The 17,712-nt window shown below is 46.5% G+C and overlaps 1 protein-coding gene and 1 pseudogene across 2 annotated transcripts in view; one reads left to right on the top strand and one right to left on the bottom strand.

Moving 5' to 3' along the window:
• Positions 1-6,642, bottom strand: part of LOC102427385 (zinc finger protein 791-like) — a 22,097-nt gene extending 15,455 nt beyond the window's left edge. For both annotated transcript variants that reach the window (XM_014445527.2, XM_023744409.1), the window contains exon 1: positions 6,539-6,642. In XM_014445527.2, the coding sequence (XP_014301013.1) occupies positions 6,539-6,541 (3 nt within the window). In that variant the 5' untranslated portion in view covers positions 6,542-6,642. The remainder of the gene's footprint in view (positions 1-6,538) is intronic.
• LOC102426762 lies at positions 1,331-2,457 on the top strand (annotated as a pseudogene).
• Positions 6,643-17,712: the final 11,070 nt, after the last annotated feature.

Raw genomic sequence — 17,712 nt, 5'->3', positions numbered from 1 at the left:
TTCAAGCACCTATGTTGCTGAACCCAGATCCAGTCCAACCCCACGGGTCTAACATGAGGTGCTGCTCCCACCATGCCTCCGCCAACAGACGTGCTCCCTCTCTCAGGCTTCAGCTCACAGTGAGGGGGTGCTCAGCTGGATTCAGTGTAAGGTTCTGACCCAAATGCACTCCCAATTTCACAGTCCCTAACCCAGGACACACACTCCTGACTTTCCCACATTTTCTCAATGCGCACCCACACCCTGGATGCAAAACTTCAACCGATGCCTAGAAACAGGCCCAGGGGAACCACAACTAAAACCTCAGAAGGGGCATCACCCCCTCCCGCAGGTGCACTTGCTTCCCCAGCTCTCCAGGGCTGTAGCTTCTCTCGCTATAAAGGCCCCTTCCATGGAGGGTGTGAGCAGGTAGGACACCTGCAGGGGGAGGCTCCCCAGGAAGATCAGTGGGCCTTCAAGTACTTCCCTTGGCAGGCTCAAGGGCGTGGTGGGCTTCCTTAGTTTTAAAGCACCTGGCCTCAGACCGCTGTTCCCCCCTGTCGTTGCTCTGGGCCACCACTGATGTTTCAAGTGACAAAAACCCAGAGGTGGAGAAAAGGGAACCCTACTACACTGCAGGTGGGAATGCAGATTGGTGCAAACTTCATGGAAAACAGTATGGAGTTTCCTAAAAAATTAAATATGGATTTGCCATTTGACTCAGTCATCCCACTTCTAGGAATATATTCTAAGAAACCCAGAAACATCTATTAGAAACAATGTAGGCACCCCTATGTTCATAGCAGCACAATTTACAATAGCTAAGATCTGGAAACAGTCGAAGTGCCCATCAGTAGATGAGTGGATAAAAGAAGCTGTGGTACATTTAGACCATGGAATACTATGCAGCAGTAAAAAAAGAATAATCTCTTAAGTTTTGAGACAGCATGGAGGGATCTGGAGAGTATTATTCTAAGTGAAATAAGTCACTCAGAGAAAGACAAGTATCATGTGATCTCACTTATGTGTGGAATCTAAGTAACAAAAAATAAACCGATAGAAGGAGTGGATCCAGAGACATGGAAGCATGGAAGAGAGTGCAGAATCTCAGAGGGAAGGCGGGGGAAGGTGGGTGGGATGTAATCAACCAAAGGCCTTGCATGCATGTATGCATAACCCATAACACAGACGGTAAGTTGCTAAACACCTGGGGTGGGGGACAAGATGGGGGGGTGAAGGGAGAGGGCTGGAGAGGGTCAATGGGGGGAAAAAAGGTGACATATGTAATAATGTCAACGATAAGAAAATTAAAAAAAATAAATGGAAGTAGCTTTCTTTCCCATCTTGCAAGATGGCGGGTAAAAAGAGAACTGAGAAGCCAGATACGAAGGAGAAGAAGCCTGACACTAAGGAGAAGAAACCTAAAGCCAAGAAGGCGGATGCCGGCGGAAGGTTAAGGCGCCTAAGAAGGTGAAGCCCCACTGCAGCCGAAACCCCGTCCTCGTCAGAGGAATTGGCAGATTCTCCCGGTCAGCTATGTATTCGAGAAAGGCCATGTACAAGAAGTATTCGGCCCCTAAATCCAGGATTGAAAAGAAAAAGAAGGAGAAAGTTCTTGCTACTGTCACAAAACCAGTTGGTGGCGACAAGAATGGTGGTACCCGCCCTAACTGGTCTGGCTCAGTGGATAGAGCGTCAGCCTGTGGACTGAAGGGTCCCAGGTTCGATTCCAGTCAAGGGCATGTACCTTAGTTGCGGTCACATCCCCAGTAGGGGGTGTGCAGGAGGCAGCTGATCGATGTTTCTCTCTCATTGATGTTTCTAACTCTCTATCCCTCTCCCTTCCTCTCTGTAAAAAAAATCAGTAATATATATTTTTTAAATCCAATACCCTTAAAAAAAATGAATGGTGGTACCCGAGTGGTTAAACTCCGCAAAATGCCTAGATATTATCCTACTGAAGATGTGCCTCCGAAAGCTGCTGAACCACGGCAAGAAACCCTTCAGTCAACATGTGCGGAGACTGCGGGCCAGCATGACTCCTGGGACCATTCTGATCATCCTCACTGGGCGCCACAGAGGCAAGAGGGTGGTTTTCCTGAAGCAGCTGGGCAGTGGCTTGCTACTTGTGACTGGACCTCTGTCCCTCGATCGAGTTCCTCTTCGTAGAACACACCAGAAATTTGACATCCACCTCCACCAAAATTGATATCAGTGGTGTGAAAATCCCCACACATCTCAGTGATGCTTACTTCAAGAAGCAGCAGCTGCACAAGCCCAGACACCAGGAGGGTGAGATCTTCGACACAGAGTAAGAAATACGAGATTACAGAATAGCGCAAGGTTGACCAGAAAGCTGTGGACTCACAAATTCTGCCAAAAATCAAAGCTATTCCTCAGCTCCAGGGCTACCTCCGCTCTCTGTTCACTCTCACCAATGGGCTTTATCCTCACAAACTGGTGTTCTGAATTTCTTATGAGAACCCGATTAAATAACTGATATGTTTTAAAAAACCAAAAATGGAAGTACACGCCCTAGCCGGTTTGGCTAAGTGGACAGAGCATCAGCATGCAGAGCAAAGGGTCCCAGGTTTGATTCCGGTCAAGGGAATGTAACTTGGTTGCAGGCTCCTCCCCCGCCCAGCTCTGGTAGGGGCTCCTGTAGGAGGCAACCAATTGATGTGTTTCTCTCTCACATCAATGTTTCTCTCTGTCTTTCCTTCTCTCTTCCACTCTCCCTAAAAAAATCAATGGAAAAATGTCCTCAGGCCCTAACCACTTTGGCTCAGTGGATAGAGCATTGGCCTTCGGACTAAAGGGTCCCAGGTTCGATTCCGGTCAAGGGCATGTACCTTGGTTGTGGGCACATCCCCAGCAGGGAGTGTGCAGGAGGCAGCTAAATTGATGTTTCTCTCTCATCAATGTTTCTAACTCTCTATCCCTCTCCCTTCCTCTCTGTAAAAAATCAATAAAATATATTTAAACAACAAAAAAAGAAAAAATATCCTCGGGTGAGGATTAACAAACAAAAACAACAACAACAAAAAGGAAGCACAAATTGGTAGTTACAAAATAGTCAGGGGGATGTAAAGTACAGCACAGGAAATATAGTCAATAATATTCTATTAACCATGTGTGATATCTCATGGGTATTCGACTTTGTAACTTATGTACATGTCTAATCACCATGTTGACACTGGAAACTAATATATTGTGTTGACTTATTGAAAAAGAAATTTAAGCCCTAGCCAGTATGGCTCAGTGAATAGAGCGTCGGCTTGTGGACTGAAGGGTCCCAGTTTCGATTCTGGTCAAGGGCACACACCTTGGATGCAAGCGGCCCTCCCCCAGCCTTGCCCTGGTCGGGGCACGTGCAGGAGGCAACTAGTTGATATGTTTCTCTCACATCAATATTTCTGTCTTTCCCTTTCTCTTCCACTCTCTCTAAAAATCAATGGAAAAATATCCTCGGGTGAGAATTTTAAAAAAATTGTTTTAAAGAAAATGGTGCATGATTTGGAAACAGCCTAAGTGCCTTGCAGTACATGAGTGGATTCAAGAACTGTGGTACATCTACAATCTACACAATGGGCTACTACACTGCTATAAAAAAGGAACTTTTACTATTTGCAACAGCATGGATGGACCTGGAGAGCATTATATTAAGCGAAATAAGCCAGTTGGAGAAAAAGAAATATCACATGATCTCACTCATATGCAGGAAATAATGAACAAAAACTGATGAACAGACATTAATCCAGAGACTGAACAGACAGTCCAACCTCAGAGAGAAGGCAAGGGAGGGGAGAGGGTTAAGAGATCAACCACAGGCTTGTATGCATGCACATTAGCATAACCAATGGACATGGGCACTGGGGCTTGTGGGGGGGGGGAGAGTGACAGGGGGCAGGGTCAATCTGGAAAAAAGGAGATAATATGTAATACTTTAAAACAAAGAAAAAGAAAATGGTACACATACGCACACAGAGGACTATTACTGTATTATTCAGCCATTAGAAAAAGAAATTCTGCCACTTGTAACAACACATTCATGGACCTTGAGGGCAGGATGCTTTGTGAAATAAGTCAGAAAAAGAGAAATGCCATGTGTTCTCACTTATCTGTGGAATCTTTAAAAAAGCACCTCCATAGATACAGAGCACAGACTGATGGTTGCTAGAGGTTCCAGGAGTGGTATACGGGGGTGCACTGGGGGTCAAATGAATGAAGGGTGTCAAAAGGCACAAACTTCTGGTTATAAAATAAGTCATGGAAATACAGCTTACAGCATGGTGACTGCAGTTAGTAATACTGTATTTCAGATTTGCAAGTTGCCAAGAGTAAATCTTAAAAGTTCTCTTTACAAGAAAAAAATATTCTGTAACTATGTATGATGACACATGCTAACTAGACTTATTGTGAGCACTTCGCATTACATACAAATATCAAATCTTTATGCTGTACACCTTAAACTAATCTAATGTTGAATGTCAATTGTAACTTAATGAAAAATAAAATCCTTTCTGTGCCCAGTCAGCTCAGCCAAGGGTTCGAAAGCCTGAGTGGGGGCGGTGAAGGATGAAGAAATGACAGACAAAGAGAATAAGCTGGGTCTAGTGGATCTTCCTGTGCCTGGCTGAGGCCACAGAGAGATCCAGACGCAGGCTGAGCCTTTATTTCATAGCCAGAGGTAAACAAGGTAGTGGTCACCACAGTTACAGTGTTCTTACGAGTTTCACTTGTGTTGGCAGCACTTGCTGCACCTCCCACAGCCCATTAGCTACCCAGGAAGGATCTAGGGAGCATCATAAGGTCAAGCCCAACTATGCTAACAAGACAGTGCCCTCTGAGCTGGGACTTGTTTGTGGCTTTGCCAACAGGTCAGTCAGAGGCTTAACCCTATAGCCGTGCCTTACACCTTTCTATAAAAAAAAAAAGATCACAGTGGATTTGAAAAACTGCAATCACCTAGTGATGTCACACCCATCACAATGTCATAGGGAAATGCATTACTCAGATGTTTATGATGATGCTGGTGTAAACAAGCTTGCTATGCTGCCAGTCCTATGAAAGTCCAGCACACACAGTTACGCTCACTACATAGAATACTTGATGATGAGAAACTGGTTTATGCATTTGCTATACTATCCTCTTTATCTTTGTGTGCTTTCTACTTAGTGACAGAAAACTTTGCTGTGAAGCAGTATGCTGTTTTATGCGGGCAGCAGCCTCAGAAGTTTTGTGTTGACTGTGCCTTTTGATTGCATCACTGAATCCTGGACTTGATTGAATCTGATTTTTGTAAATTTCTTGGCCTAAGTGTACAGTGTGATAAAGTCTACAGTCGGGTACAGTAACGTACTAGGCCTTCATATTCACTCACCAATCACTGACTCCTGCAGAGCAGCCTCCAGTCTGGAGCCCATTCAGGGTCAGTGCCCCACACGGATGTACCATTTTCTACCTTGCACACCACACTTTTACTGCACCTTTTCATAAATGCTTCCTACCACTGTATTACAATTGCCTACAGCATTCAGTACAGAAGCATGTTGCACAGGTTTGTTGCCTAGGACCCACAGGCTACACCATATGGCCTAGGTGTGTAGCAGGCTACACCATGCAGGTTTGTAAGAGAACTGAAAACAACAAAACTGCCTCAAGATGTCCTCCCCAGGTTCAGGGGTGCAGGACTGTATGTAACTGCAGTTTCAACCTCTCCCAGGAGTAAAATTTTAACCCAGTCACTCTGCAACTTGCTGTTCAACACTAATCTGTAGAAAGACTCCTGCTGTTCCTTCCCCTAAGGAAGGGTGACCCTGCCTGAAGCAATCCCCTCTTTTCTTTTACTAATAACCTCTCAAAGCCACTTCTTTTCTGCCTATTGGAAACGCCTTCCATTGTGAACAGCTGCTCTGAGATTCTATTTCCTAGATGGGATGCAGCCCGATTCGTGAATGGGGATCAAGCCAGTTAGACCTTCCAATTTATGCAGCTGAAGTTTGTTTTAACCGTTTGAAAAGCACCACAAAACAAATAGCTGATAAAGACGCTGTGACTCAGAGAAGGAAGATGGCGGTTAGGATTCGGGGGAGAGACTGGAAATGCAGGCACTTGTTGCAGAGCTAGGCCTGGGGGACAGGGGGTGGACTTGAGAGCCTGCTCCACAAACATCTAAACTCAGGAGAAAACGGGGTCCTTCTGGGGAGAAAGGAGGGACAGGGGACCCCACAGACCACAGCTCCTCCCATGCACGAACCGCGGAGACCGAGTCACCATTGTCCCCAATGACCCTCCCCGTGGTCACCGCACCGACTGCGGAGCTGAGGGTGCAGAGCTGCCAAGACCCGCTCCGCAGCCCAAGGCCCTGCCGCGGGGACACACTGGACGCCCGGGTCCCGGCTGGGCCCCACCCTGCGAGCCCGAGGGGCCTGCAGTTTCAGCGGAGCCCCCGGCGCCTCGGGTCCGCAGGCTCCGGACCTGACCGTGGAGAGACGGTCCCGCCACGGCGGCTCCACCCGCCCCTCCGCCCCGTCCCCGCGCCCGGCCGCACACTCACCATTTCTAGTTCCTGGACCTCCCGAGTCCCGCCCGCAGCTCCCACCACCTTACAGATCGCAGATGAGGACAGAACAAGGGAGATGAGATCTGACTGAACTTCCGCGTAGTAGCAGAGCGTAGCCCCACCCACCGCCCCAACGGCCCCCACCGCCCCCACCCACCTGGCACCCAGCTCCGTTGACCTTCACTACGCACCACACGCCCCCTAGCGCCTGAGGTGCACAGGCCTGAGCCCAAAGCAGCCAGATCTCCTGTCCAGGGACATTTGCACTGAGAGGCAGCGCTGAGAGGCCCCAGGGAACAGTGGTCCTTCCTTGCAAACACACACACTGAAAAGGCACCTAATGACTCTGGCTCCATTTTCATCTTTGTTGACAACTGGAGTGTGACGTGTGCATTTGCCAAAAAGGTGCACAGGCTCAGGTACCAGGGATGCCTTAGGGTGGTACCTTCCAGAACTACAGTCAGATTCCCAAAAAGAGCATTGAATCCAGAAACAAACCATCATTTCCAATATGAAAAGTGACTTCTGTGCATTTAGAATGGTTAACTTTAGAAAATGTTTTTCACATGAAAAAATGTGTTTCCACTGGTGATTCAGTCAAGGTCCTCTGAGGCCATGAGCCACCCCTTACTTGTGGTTGTCTTGTGGGCAGGTCCACAGACCTACCCAGAGTAGGGAGATGGGCCAGGCACAGAGGTCACCAGGGTGGGAAGCCCAGGTGTCCAGCAATGGGCAACCAATTGTAGGGTGGGGCCTGGTCCCCAGGGTGACTTTTCCTCCTCTAGCAGATCTCTGGTCCTGCGGTTTGGACCCCCTGATCTTCCTCTCTAGAGATAACATCTATGCCTCTTTGTATTTCAGCTCCAGGCCCAATAAGCAGCAAAATGCCAGGGCTGACATCAGGACCAGCTGCATTGAATAATGACCCCCGCCCTGGTGCCGGCCAATCCATCAGTGGAGGACACATCCCTGAATGGACACACCTGGAAAGCTACAGAATATTCCATTCAGCTCTTCCCCTGGGACCTCCCCTGAACTCTCCACCCTTAAAACCTTTAGGAAGGAGGACCCAGTGCGCTCTCCCTCCCTGGAGCACACCTGTACCTTTCCCTTCCCCTCCTTCTCCTCCTCCCCCAGGCAGGTTACCATTAGCTTGTGCTCCCAAGCTCCAAGGGCACTTTCTTTACCTCCTTAATGCCTTTCCTAAGCCCATTTCTTCTAAGACTTACTTCTCCTACCTCTGTAATTTACCCTGTAAGTGTTCTCTTACTCTTTGGGTCTTGCTCTGAATTCTTTTGTAGCCAGAACCCAAGTACCCTGGCTGCTGAACCCACGTTTGTTCTGAGCCCAGTCAGACACCTGGTGCCATTCCTGTTGCCACCACAGTTACACAGTTTAATCCAGCAATAATGAGATTTATCTGAAAACTGGGTTCCATCAATGTAAGAATCATTCACACCTCACAAGAATATTTGTGAGTTTATTGTCAGGAAGCAAAATGTCAATGGATTGAGATATTGTTCTGGAGAATGGAAGTTTTGTACCTTATCTATAATAATAAAAGCATAATATGCTAATTAGACCAGATGTCCTTTCAGACAAAGCCGGGGCTGTGAGGGAAGCCCGGGTCCCAGGTGCCAGAGGGAAGCCGGTGCCAGCAGCCGGGAGAAGGAAGGCCTATTCTTTTTTTAAAAAAAATATATTTTATTGATTTTTTACAGAGAAGAAGGGAGAGGGATAGAGAGTTAGAAACATCGATGAGAGAGATCGATCAGCTGCCTCCTGCACGCCCCCCAGTGGGGATGTGCCTGCAACCAAGGTACATGCCCTTGACCGGAATCGAACCCAGGACTCTCCAGTCTGCAGGCCGACTCTCTATCCACTGAGCCAAACCGGTTCGGCGAGGAAGGCCTATTCTTGCACGAATTTCATCCATCAGTCCTCTAGTTTTATATATTACAATCAGAAGAGAAGATTCAATTGGGTTTCATGAAATCCACTGGTGAGACATTAAGGGGTAAGAGGAGGTGGTTCTTGTAGTCTCCATCATGACAAACAGAAGGGGCAGAATAGACTTAGTGTCGCTGCATCCACCTGCACCATGGAAACCATGAGGTCTCAAGACTCACCCTACAAGATGATCTTTACAGCCAAAGAGCTCCACTTTTAACCTTAGAAGAAAAAAAATCTAACCTTACACCTAAAGAAACTAGAAAAACAACAACAAATACAGGCCAAATAAAGGAAATAATAAAGAAATGAGTAGCCCAGCCACTGTGACTCAATTTTTGAGCGTCGACCCATGTACCAAGAGGTCCTTGGTCAATTCCCAATCTGGGAATAAGCCAGGATGTCCAGGTTTGCTAGGGCTTGAAACCCAGCGGGGGGCATGCAGGAGGCAGCAGATCTATGTTTCTCTCTCTCTCTCTCTCTCTCTCTTTCTCTTTCTCTACCCCTGTCTCTTTCTCACTCTCTAAAATCAATAAAACCTCATTTGAAAAAATTAATAACCAACAATAAAATAGGATCTAAAAATTTATAAAAGATCAATGGAACCAAAAGCTAGTTCTTTGGAAAAAAATACACAAAATTAATAAAACTTTAACTAGAGTCATGAAAAAAAGGGATAGGACCCAAATACATAAAATTAGAAATGAAAGAAGATAAGTGACAACGACACCAGAGAAATCCAAAAACTTAGAAGACAATACTACGAACAACGAAATGCCAACAAATTTGAAAATTTAGAAAAAAGGATAAATTCCAAGAAACATACAATCTTCCAACACTGAATAAGAACAAACAGAAAATCTGAATAGACATACGATTGCTAATAAAATTGAATCCGTAATCAAAAAGTCCCAACAAACAAAAGCCCTGGACTGAATGGCTTCACAGGTAAATCTCACCAAGTTTAAAAAAAGAATTAAGCCAAAACCGGTTTGGTTCAGTGGATAGAGCGTCGGCCTGCAGACTGAAAGGTCCCAGGTTCGATTCCGGTCAAGGGCATGTACCTGGGTTGCGGGCACATCCCCAGTAGGAGATGTGCAAGAGGCAGCTGATCGATGTTTCTAACTCTCTATCTCTCTCCCTTCCTCTCTGTATAAAATCAATAAAACATATAAAAAAAAAATAAAAAAAAGAATTAACACGTAGCCTTCTCAAACTATTCCAAAAAATTAAGAGAAGGAATGGCTTCCAAACTCCATTTATGAGGCCAGCATTATCCTGATTGCAAAATAGACAGGCCAATATCTCTGATGAACATAGATGCAAAAATCCTCAACAAAATATTAGCAAACCAATCCAGCAATAAGTTAACAAGATCACATACCATGGTCAAGTGGGATTTATTCCCCAGATGCGAGGCAGCTTCAACATTCTCAAATCAATCACCTGATACACCACATGAACAACAACAACAAGTCATATAATCATACTTAAAGAATACAAAAAAAGCATTTGACAAAATTCAGCATTCATTCATAAATAAAATTAACAGTGAAGTGGGGTTAGAGGAAATGTACCAGAACCTAATAAGAGCCATATATACTAGTAACAAACCCACAAACACAAAAATAAATTAAGTAATTAAATAATTTTTTTTAAAGGGCCAGTTTCCGGCTGTGCCTTCGCCTCCTGGGGCCTGGAACCCGGGCTTCCAGGGTGCGGCTGTGGATACAGGAAGGGGGAATTTGGGGGGAGAGGGTTGGCAGATGAGGGTCCACAGGTGGGACAGCCCCCGGGAGCGGGTCTCTAAGTGCCTCTACCTTTGCCCCCAAGGCCAGGAACTGCCCCACCCCTGCTGGAGCCAGTGGTGGAGGGCCCTGGTAGGGGAGGTCTAGGGCCCCTGGAAACGCAGACCAAAGAGGGGTGGCAAGAACAGGGTTGGTCCCCACAAACGGCCCTAAGTCAAGCAGTTGTTTTCTTCTTCTTTGAAAAGTTAGATGATGGTTTCAAAGCTACTTGGACCTAGCCTGTACCTGTCGTAGCCAGAACAGCAGACTCAGTCACTGGAGTGTGTTTACTGAAAACTACTTGCTGGACAAGGAAGCGCCAACTCCTTAAAGGAGCCTGATGGCTCTTACCAGCCTGGTCAACCTCCATATAAATCTTCCACATGATAGAGAAGCACTTATTGCAACCTCTGTAGCCCCGAGAGATGCCTTCTTAGTGCAGTGGCTGTGCCCTAGTCTCTGGAACCAAAAGACCTGTCTGAATTCCAGCTCTGCCCCTTGCTAGGTGATGAGGTGTCTCTGAGAATGCACCTCACAGACCCACACAACAAGGAGCTTAATTGACCAAGGAGCCCAGCTGCTGTGCTCTGAAATGCACCAATGCACCTGTGCCAAGGCCTTGCTGCTTTCACAGCTCAGTGGCCAAACATGACAGAGATGCTAAGGTAGGCCTGTTTCTGGGAGACACATTGTTAGGGTTTTCAAAGGAGAAACACGCAAGGCCAAAGTGGTAAGGGATTATAACTTTATAAGGTCATCTGGAGACCAGATGGGCTGAGCCCCCAAATGGCACCAGTCCCCAAAGACGGGGAGTCAGAGGTTTTTAAGGACTCTAGGCAGGCTTTTTCTGGGTGGAGAATTCTCTGTGAAGGTGGGGATTCTGGGAAACTCCGGAGGGGAGAGATAATGGTCTTAGCAAGTGGAAAGTGGTCTAAGCAAGTGGAATGTCCATTGTGAAGTGGCCTAAAGGTTAGTAACCAGGGGAGAGGGTATGGATTCACTTATTTGATCAGACCTAACATTCTAGCCTTTTTGTTTTATGGAATAAGGAGGAAGGTCCTATCTTTTGTACTGACTTCCTGCTGAGGGGGGGACGTTGAGATCACAGGGAATGGACTTTGATAGTGGTGGACTGGAAGAGGGATAGCAGCAGCATGATTTCCCTGAGAGACTTGTTGGTGAAGGCTCAAAAACGGTCCTGCTGAGTGACTTGGGAGGTAAATGCTGGTCCTGAGGTTGCCACAGTGTCACTTGTCTGGTTTGGCTGCTTTTCTGGGCCTGGAGCTGAAATACACCTGAGGCCTAAACGTTATCTTTAGGGAGGGAAAGCTCAGGGGTCTAAGTCGCCTGACCAGTGATATGAAAGGGTGGATAGGTTACCCTGGGGGCCAGGTTCTTGCTTTCCCAGTTTTGCCCCTTGCTGTGCATCCACAGCTTTCTGGTAGATCCTGAGACAGGATTTCAAAATAGGTAGAGCAGTGGTTAAGCTCCCTATGGCAGTTCCAGCCCTGCTGTGATGCCGAGGGTTAGGAGGAGAGGGGTTATCTGGGCTGCCCTTTTGTGCCAGATATGAAAAGCTACCGGGACAGGTAAAGACTGATTATTGGGGGCCACATCTGCGGGAGATGCAGGACGCCACCCATTGTCTTCACTAGCAGAGAAGTGCAAACAAGGATCCCAGAAGGCTGGTGACCCTTGTATCCACGGCAGGGCCTGAGTTATGCACCGATTGTCTAGTCCTGACAATGGAAGCTCAAGCTATTTCCTGATCAAATAGTCTCAGAGTAAATCCTTCTAATATTTACTGACCTTTTTGATAGCCTGTCTATTACTGCTATTACCTGCCTGCCTAAGGGCTTTATGTTTAACCAAAGCTGAATAAAAGGCTGGCAAGGCCTAGGCACCAGTGGAGGTCCTTCCCCTTGAGTTGCACTTGCCCGCCTGGCCCCCCAATATTTCCAAATTATCTCTTGTCTCTTCTCTTTCATTTGTGTGCGGCTCCTCTTCCAGATCCTGAACCCTAAACCACGCAGGATGTGGGGAAACACACATACAACACACATCTACATTGGGTGAGAGATAGATGAGGGAACAGGTTCCTGTCCAGTTGGATCAGGAGGCAGATGTATGTTTGTGTTTTTCCCACAGAGGAAGAAAAATCCCTGATCATGGAGATAAGCTGAAAGGTATAGAGAAAAGTGGTGGACAAAAGGGTATGAGGTTCCTTTTCCCGGTTCTGAGCTCCACGCTGAGAGGGTAGTCGCCAGGGCATTACCAATAAGGGGTGACAGATGATTGGTTGAGAGTCTATTGCAGTGAAAGTGGCAGGAATGCGAGAATGGGCTGTTATCCAAGAGAAAAGTGAATGGGAAGGAAAGGAGCTGTTGAAGCCTGGGGCCTGGGTGGTTGGATAAGAAGTAAAACAGTTGAGCTATAAACTTCCCTCTCAGGATTGCTTTCATTGTGTCCCATAGGTTTTGGATTGTTGTGTTTTCATTGTCATTAGTTTCCAGGATGCTTTTAATTTCTTCTTTGATCTCATTGGTAACCCAATCAATATTTAATAACATGCTATACAGCTTCCAAGTGTTTGAGTATTTTGGGTTGTTTTTATTGTAGTTTAGTTCTAATATTATGCCATCGTGGTCTGAGAAGATGCTTGGTATGATTTCAATCTTCTTGAATTTGGGGAGACTTTGTTTGTGACCCAATATGTGGTCTATTTTTGAATATGTCCCATGAGCCCTTGAGAAGAATTTATATTCCGTGGCTTTGGGGTGAAGTGTTCTGAAGATGTCAATTAAGTCCATCTGATCTACTGAGTCATTTAGGATTGCTGTTTCTTTGCTGATTGTTTGTCTAGAGGATTTATCCAGTGATGTCAGTGGTGTATTAAAGTCCCCTACTATGATTGTATTGTTGTCGATCTCTCCTTTGATATCTTCCAGGAGTTTTTTTTATGTATTTGGGTGCTCCTGCATTGGGTGCATATATGTTTATCAGGGTTATATCTTCTTGTTGTATTGATCCCTTTAGTATTATGAAGTGGCCTTCCTTATCTCTTGTTATGGCCTTCAATTTGAGGTCTATTTTGTCTGATATAAGTATTGCTACCCCAGCTTTTTTTTCATTGCCATTTGCCTGAAAGATATTTTTCCATCCCTTCACTTTCAGTCTGTGTGAGTCCCTTCTAATGAGGTGGGTCTCTTGTAGACAGCAAATGTATGGGTCATGTTTTTTATCCATTTAGCCACTCGATGTCTTTTGGTTGGAGCATTTAGTCCGTTTATGTTTAAAGTTATTATTGAAAGGTACTTGTTTGTAGCCATTTCTTTTTTTGTGTGGCTGTTTTCTTTCTGAGCTTTTTATTTCTTCTTTTTACACCAGTCCCTTTAGCATTTCTTGCATTGCTGGCTTGGTGGTGACAAACTCCCTTAGCCTTTTTTTGTCTGTGAAGCTTCTTATTTCCCCTTCAATTTTGAATGATAGCCTTGCTGGATAGAGTATTCTTGGGTTCAGTCCTTTGCTTTGCATCACTTTGTAAATTTCCGTCCATTCTTTTCTGGCCTGATGTGTTTCTATTGAGAAATCATTTGATAATCTAATGGGAGATCCCTTGAATGTAACTTTCCGTCTCTCTCTTGCAGCCTGTAAGATTCTCTCTTTGTCCTGAACATTTGCCATGGTAATTATGATGTCTTGGTGTGGGTCTTTTCAGGTTCACCTTGTTTGGGATTCTCTGTGCTTGTGTGATTTGTTTCTTCCCCACCTCTGGGAAGTTTTCTGATATTTCTTCGAATAGGTTTTCTAATCCTTGTTCCTCTTTCTGTTGTTCTGGCACCCCCATTATTCATATGTTGTTTCGTTTCATGTTGTCCCAAAGCTCCCTTAGGCTCTCCTCCTGTCTTTTAATTTTTTTCTCCAATTGCTGTTCAGTTTGGGTGTGTTTTGTTTTCCTGTCTTCTAATTCGCTAATTCGGTCCTCCGCTTCTCCCAATCTACTGTTGAAACTTTCAATGGTGTTTTTTATTGCAGCTATATCACTCTTCATTTCTTCTTGGTTCTTACATAATTTATTGATTTTTTCATCTGTTTGTTCTTGCTTCTTGCATAAGTTGTTGATTTTTTTCCTCCATCCGGTTTATGCACTCTAGGACCTTTCATCTGAATTCTTTTTCTGTCATATTGCATGCCTCTGTATCACTTAGCTGCTTTTCTAGTGAGTCCTCCTTTTCTTTCCTTTGGGGGTTTCTTTGTCTACCCATGTTTGATCTCACCGCCATATCTAGATGTTGAGTCGTTCAGGGGCTGCTCCTTGGGTGGCAGTGGCTCCTCGGGCTGTGGTTGCTGCTCGGGCAGTTGTGGTAGCAGCTGCTCCTCAGTTGGCAGCAGCTCCTCTGGTGGGTGCTGTTCACAGCTGTGGTGGCTCCTCTGGCTGCTGGGGGGAGGCTTCACACACAGCTGCTGTTCCTCAGAGGGTGTGCTGATCACGAGGCTGCTGTTCCTTGGATGGGGGCGATCTACACACACAGTTGTTACTTCTTGAACTGGGGTGGACTGCTCACATGGCTGCTGTTCCTTGAATGGGGGCTGGCAGCACACTGCTGTTGTTCCTCTGATGTGGTGGGCTGCTTGTGGGGCTACTGCTCCTTGGACTTGGACAGGTTGATTGCAAGTCTGCTGCTCCTCGGACTGGGGTGGGCTGCTTGCGTGCCCTTTGGATGGGAGTGAGCTGTACATGTGGCTGCTCCTCCTCGGACGGGGACAGGCCACTCACCCAGCTGCTGCTCATTGGACAGGTGCAGGCTGTGTGTGGCTCTGCTCCTCGGACCAGTGCATGCTGTGCAGGGCTGCCGCTCCTCGGACATGGGTGGTCTGCTCGTGTGGCTGCTGCTCCACGGACCAGGGTGGGCTGCTGCTTCTCCTCGAATGGTGACGGGCTGCTCGCAGAACTGCTGCTCCTTGGATGGGGGGCGGGCTGCTCACTCAACTGCTGTTCCTCGGACTGGGCAGGCTGCTTGTGCGGCTGCTGGTGCTCCTCAGACTACTGCAGGGTGTGGGCTGTGCCCAGCTGCTGCTCCTCAAATGGGGGCAGGCTGCGCAGGGCTGCCGCTCCTCAGACGTAGGTAGACTGCTTGTGCGGCTGCTGCTCCTTGGATAGGTTGTACTGCTCACGTGGTTGCTGTTCCTCAGACGGGGAAGCAGTCCGTTCACACAGCTGCTGCTCCTTGGACAGGGGCAGGCCACATGAGGCTGCTGCTCTTAGGCCTGAGGCAGGCTGCTCACAGGGCTGATGCTCCTTGGACAAGAGCGTGCTGCTCATGTGTCTGCTGCTCACTTGGTTGAAAAAATAATGTGAAAAGTAGAAAATAAAGCAACAAACAATAAAAGGAGAACAAAGAAAAAACCAAAAAAAGTGCAAAAACAAAAAAAGGGAAAACAAATAAAAAAGCAAAAAAAAAACCTAACAAAATAATAATAAAAAAAATAAAAATGAAAAATTGAAATGTCATTCCTTTGGCTGGCTTAAGATCCCAGTTTTCTGGAATGTCTGTGATTTTTTTTTTTTCTGTTGCTGGGACTGAAAGCCCCTCTCTAGGCCAGACCCTGTTAACTCCCAGGGACTAATCAGATTTGTTTAATCCTTCATCCCATTCAGGGTGGAATCTGGGTGTGGCTGTATTCCTTGCCTGGGGCCTGGAGGGAGGAGTTATATCCTCAGGAGAAAATGGCTGCCCAAGTCCTGGGCTCAGGGGTGACTCAGCACTCAATTTGCTGTCACCTCTCCTGGACCCCCTTCTCTCCCCATCCTCTCCCCAGATTCCATTCGTCCGCACCTTCTCCCGCTCTTCAGCACGGGTGAGTGTCTGTATCCGAAATGTCCTATGAACAGGGTTCAGTGAAAACAAACAAACAAATGCCGGCTGCAGAAACGGGGAGGACTGATTCTCTGTAAGCTCCTCTCTTACCCGCACTGTGTGGTCTGGTCAGTGCTTCAGGCTGCCCCCTTTAGGCATAGTGCTACGTAATGACGGAACCCAGATCTCAAATCCCCCGGCACCAACAGTCCCGCGGATCTCCTTTCCAGTCAGGGGCTGTGCCTGTCCCAAGGGATGCGGCTGGGTGCCTCTGAGCCCAGAGGGCCAGAGGTCTGGCAAACTTTCCTGCCCAGATCCCTGGTTTTTACCTTTCCAGGGGAACTCTGCCCTTCCCAGCTGCAAACTGTCTCACCAGCTGAGTATACTTTGGCAATTCGGGGTGGGTGTTATTAGTTTCAGCTGCTCATTCTATTTGCTCCAGGACAAGCCTTGGGATGCGTCCGCCTATTCCACCTCCATCTTGAATTTATCCTCAAAGTGGTTTTGTTTTTTTTTTAAATAATCCTTTTGCCGATACTGGTTTGGCTCAGTGGATGGAGCGTCGCCCTGCGGAATGAAGGGTCCCGGGTTCGATTCCGGCCAAGGGCATGTACCTGGGTTGCGGGCACATCCCCGGTGGGAGATGTGCAGGAGGCAGCTGATCGATGTTTCTATCTCTCTCCCTTCCTCTCTGTAAAAAATCAATAAAATATATTTTAAAAAAATAATCCTTTATTGTTGAAAGTATTACATATGTCCCCTTTTATCTCTCGATGCCCTCCAGCCCAACCCCACCCCCAGGCCTTCAGCACCCTATTGTCTGTGTCCATATATGCACACAATGTGTTTTAGGTAAGCTAAGTGTTATTTCGAGTCAAAAGTTAACAAAAAGTTATAAAGTAAAATAGTTACAGTAATCTAAGTTTTACTTATTAAAAATACTTTTTGCCAAACCAGCATGGCTCAGTAGTTGTTTTGACCTTTGAACCAGGCCAAGGTTTGATTCCCTGGTCAGGGCACATGCTCAGGATGCGGGATCAATCCCCAATGGGGAGCATGTAGGAGGCAGCCAATTAATGATTCTCTCTCCCTCCCGGAAATGAATAAAAATATTATTTAAAAAATATGTTTAATTAATTTAGTTTAGCCTAAGTGCACAGTGTTTATAAAGTCTATTGTAATGCCCTGTTGGGAGCCATTATAAATCACATATACATCTCCAGCTTACAACAAGAGGTTTCTGGCTCCTCCAAGCCAACTCCCGATTTGGCCTGGAGTTAAAAGTTAACCTTGCGATTTAGCCTGGAGTTAAATAACATACCCTCACCCTAAGCACAAAGCTGCTACATCTCCGCTGATAAGCTGCGACATTCCAAAGCCTGTTTCATCCTTAACGACTTCCTTTGGCCACCCCCTCCTCTAGAAGCAGTATAAATACCACTCGCTGTAAAGAATAAAACTGAGGCTTGATCAGAACTTTGTCTTGCCTCCATTTCTTCGCGTCTCCTATCCTCTCATTCCTTTGCAGGATTTGGTGCGGTGTACCCACGAAGCGTGCCCTGCAGGTCGGGGC

Source organism: Myotis lucifugus, unplaced genomic scaffold, assembly GCF_000147115.1.
Source record: "Myotis lucifugus unplaced genomic scaffold, Myoluc2.0 scaffold_462, whole genome shotgun sequence".
NCBI lineage: Eukaryota > Metazoa > Chordata > Mammalia > Chiroptera > Vespertilionidae > Myotis > Myotis lucifugus.
The sequence above is the reverse complement of the archived record's forward strand: the minus strand, read 5'-3'. Positions and strand labels throughout refer to the sequence as shown.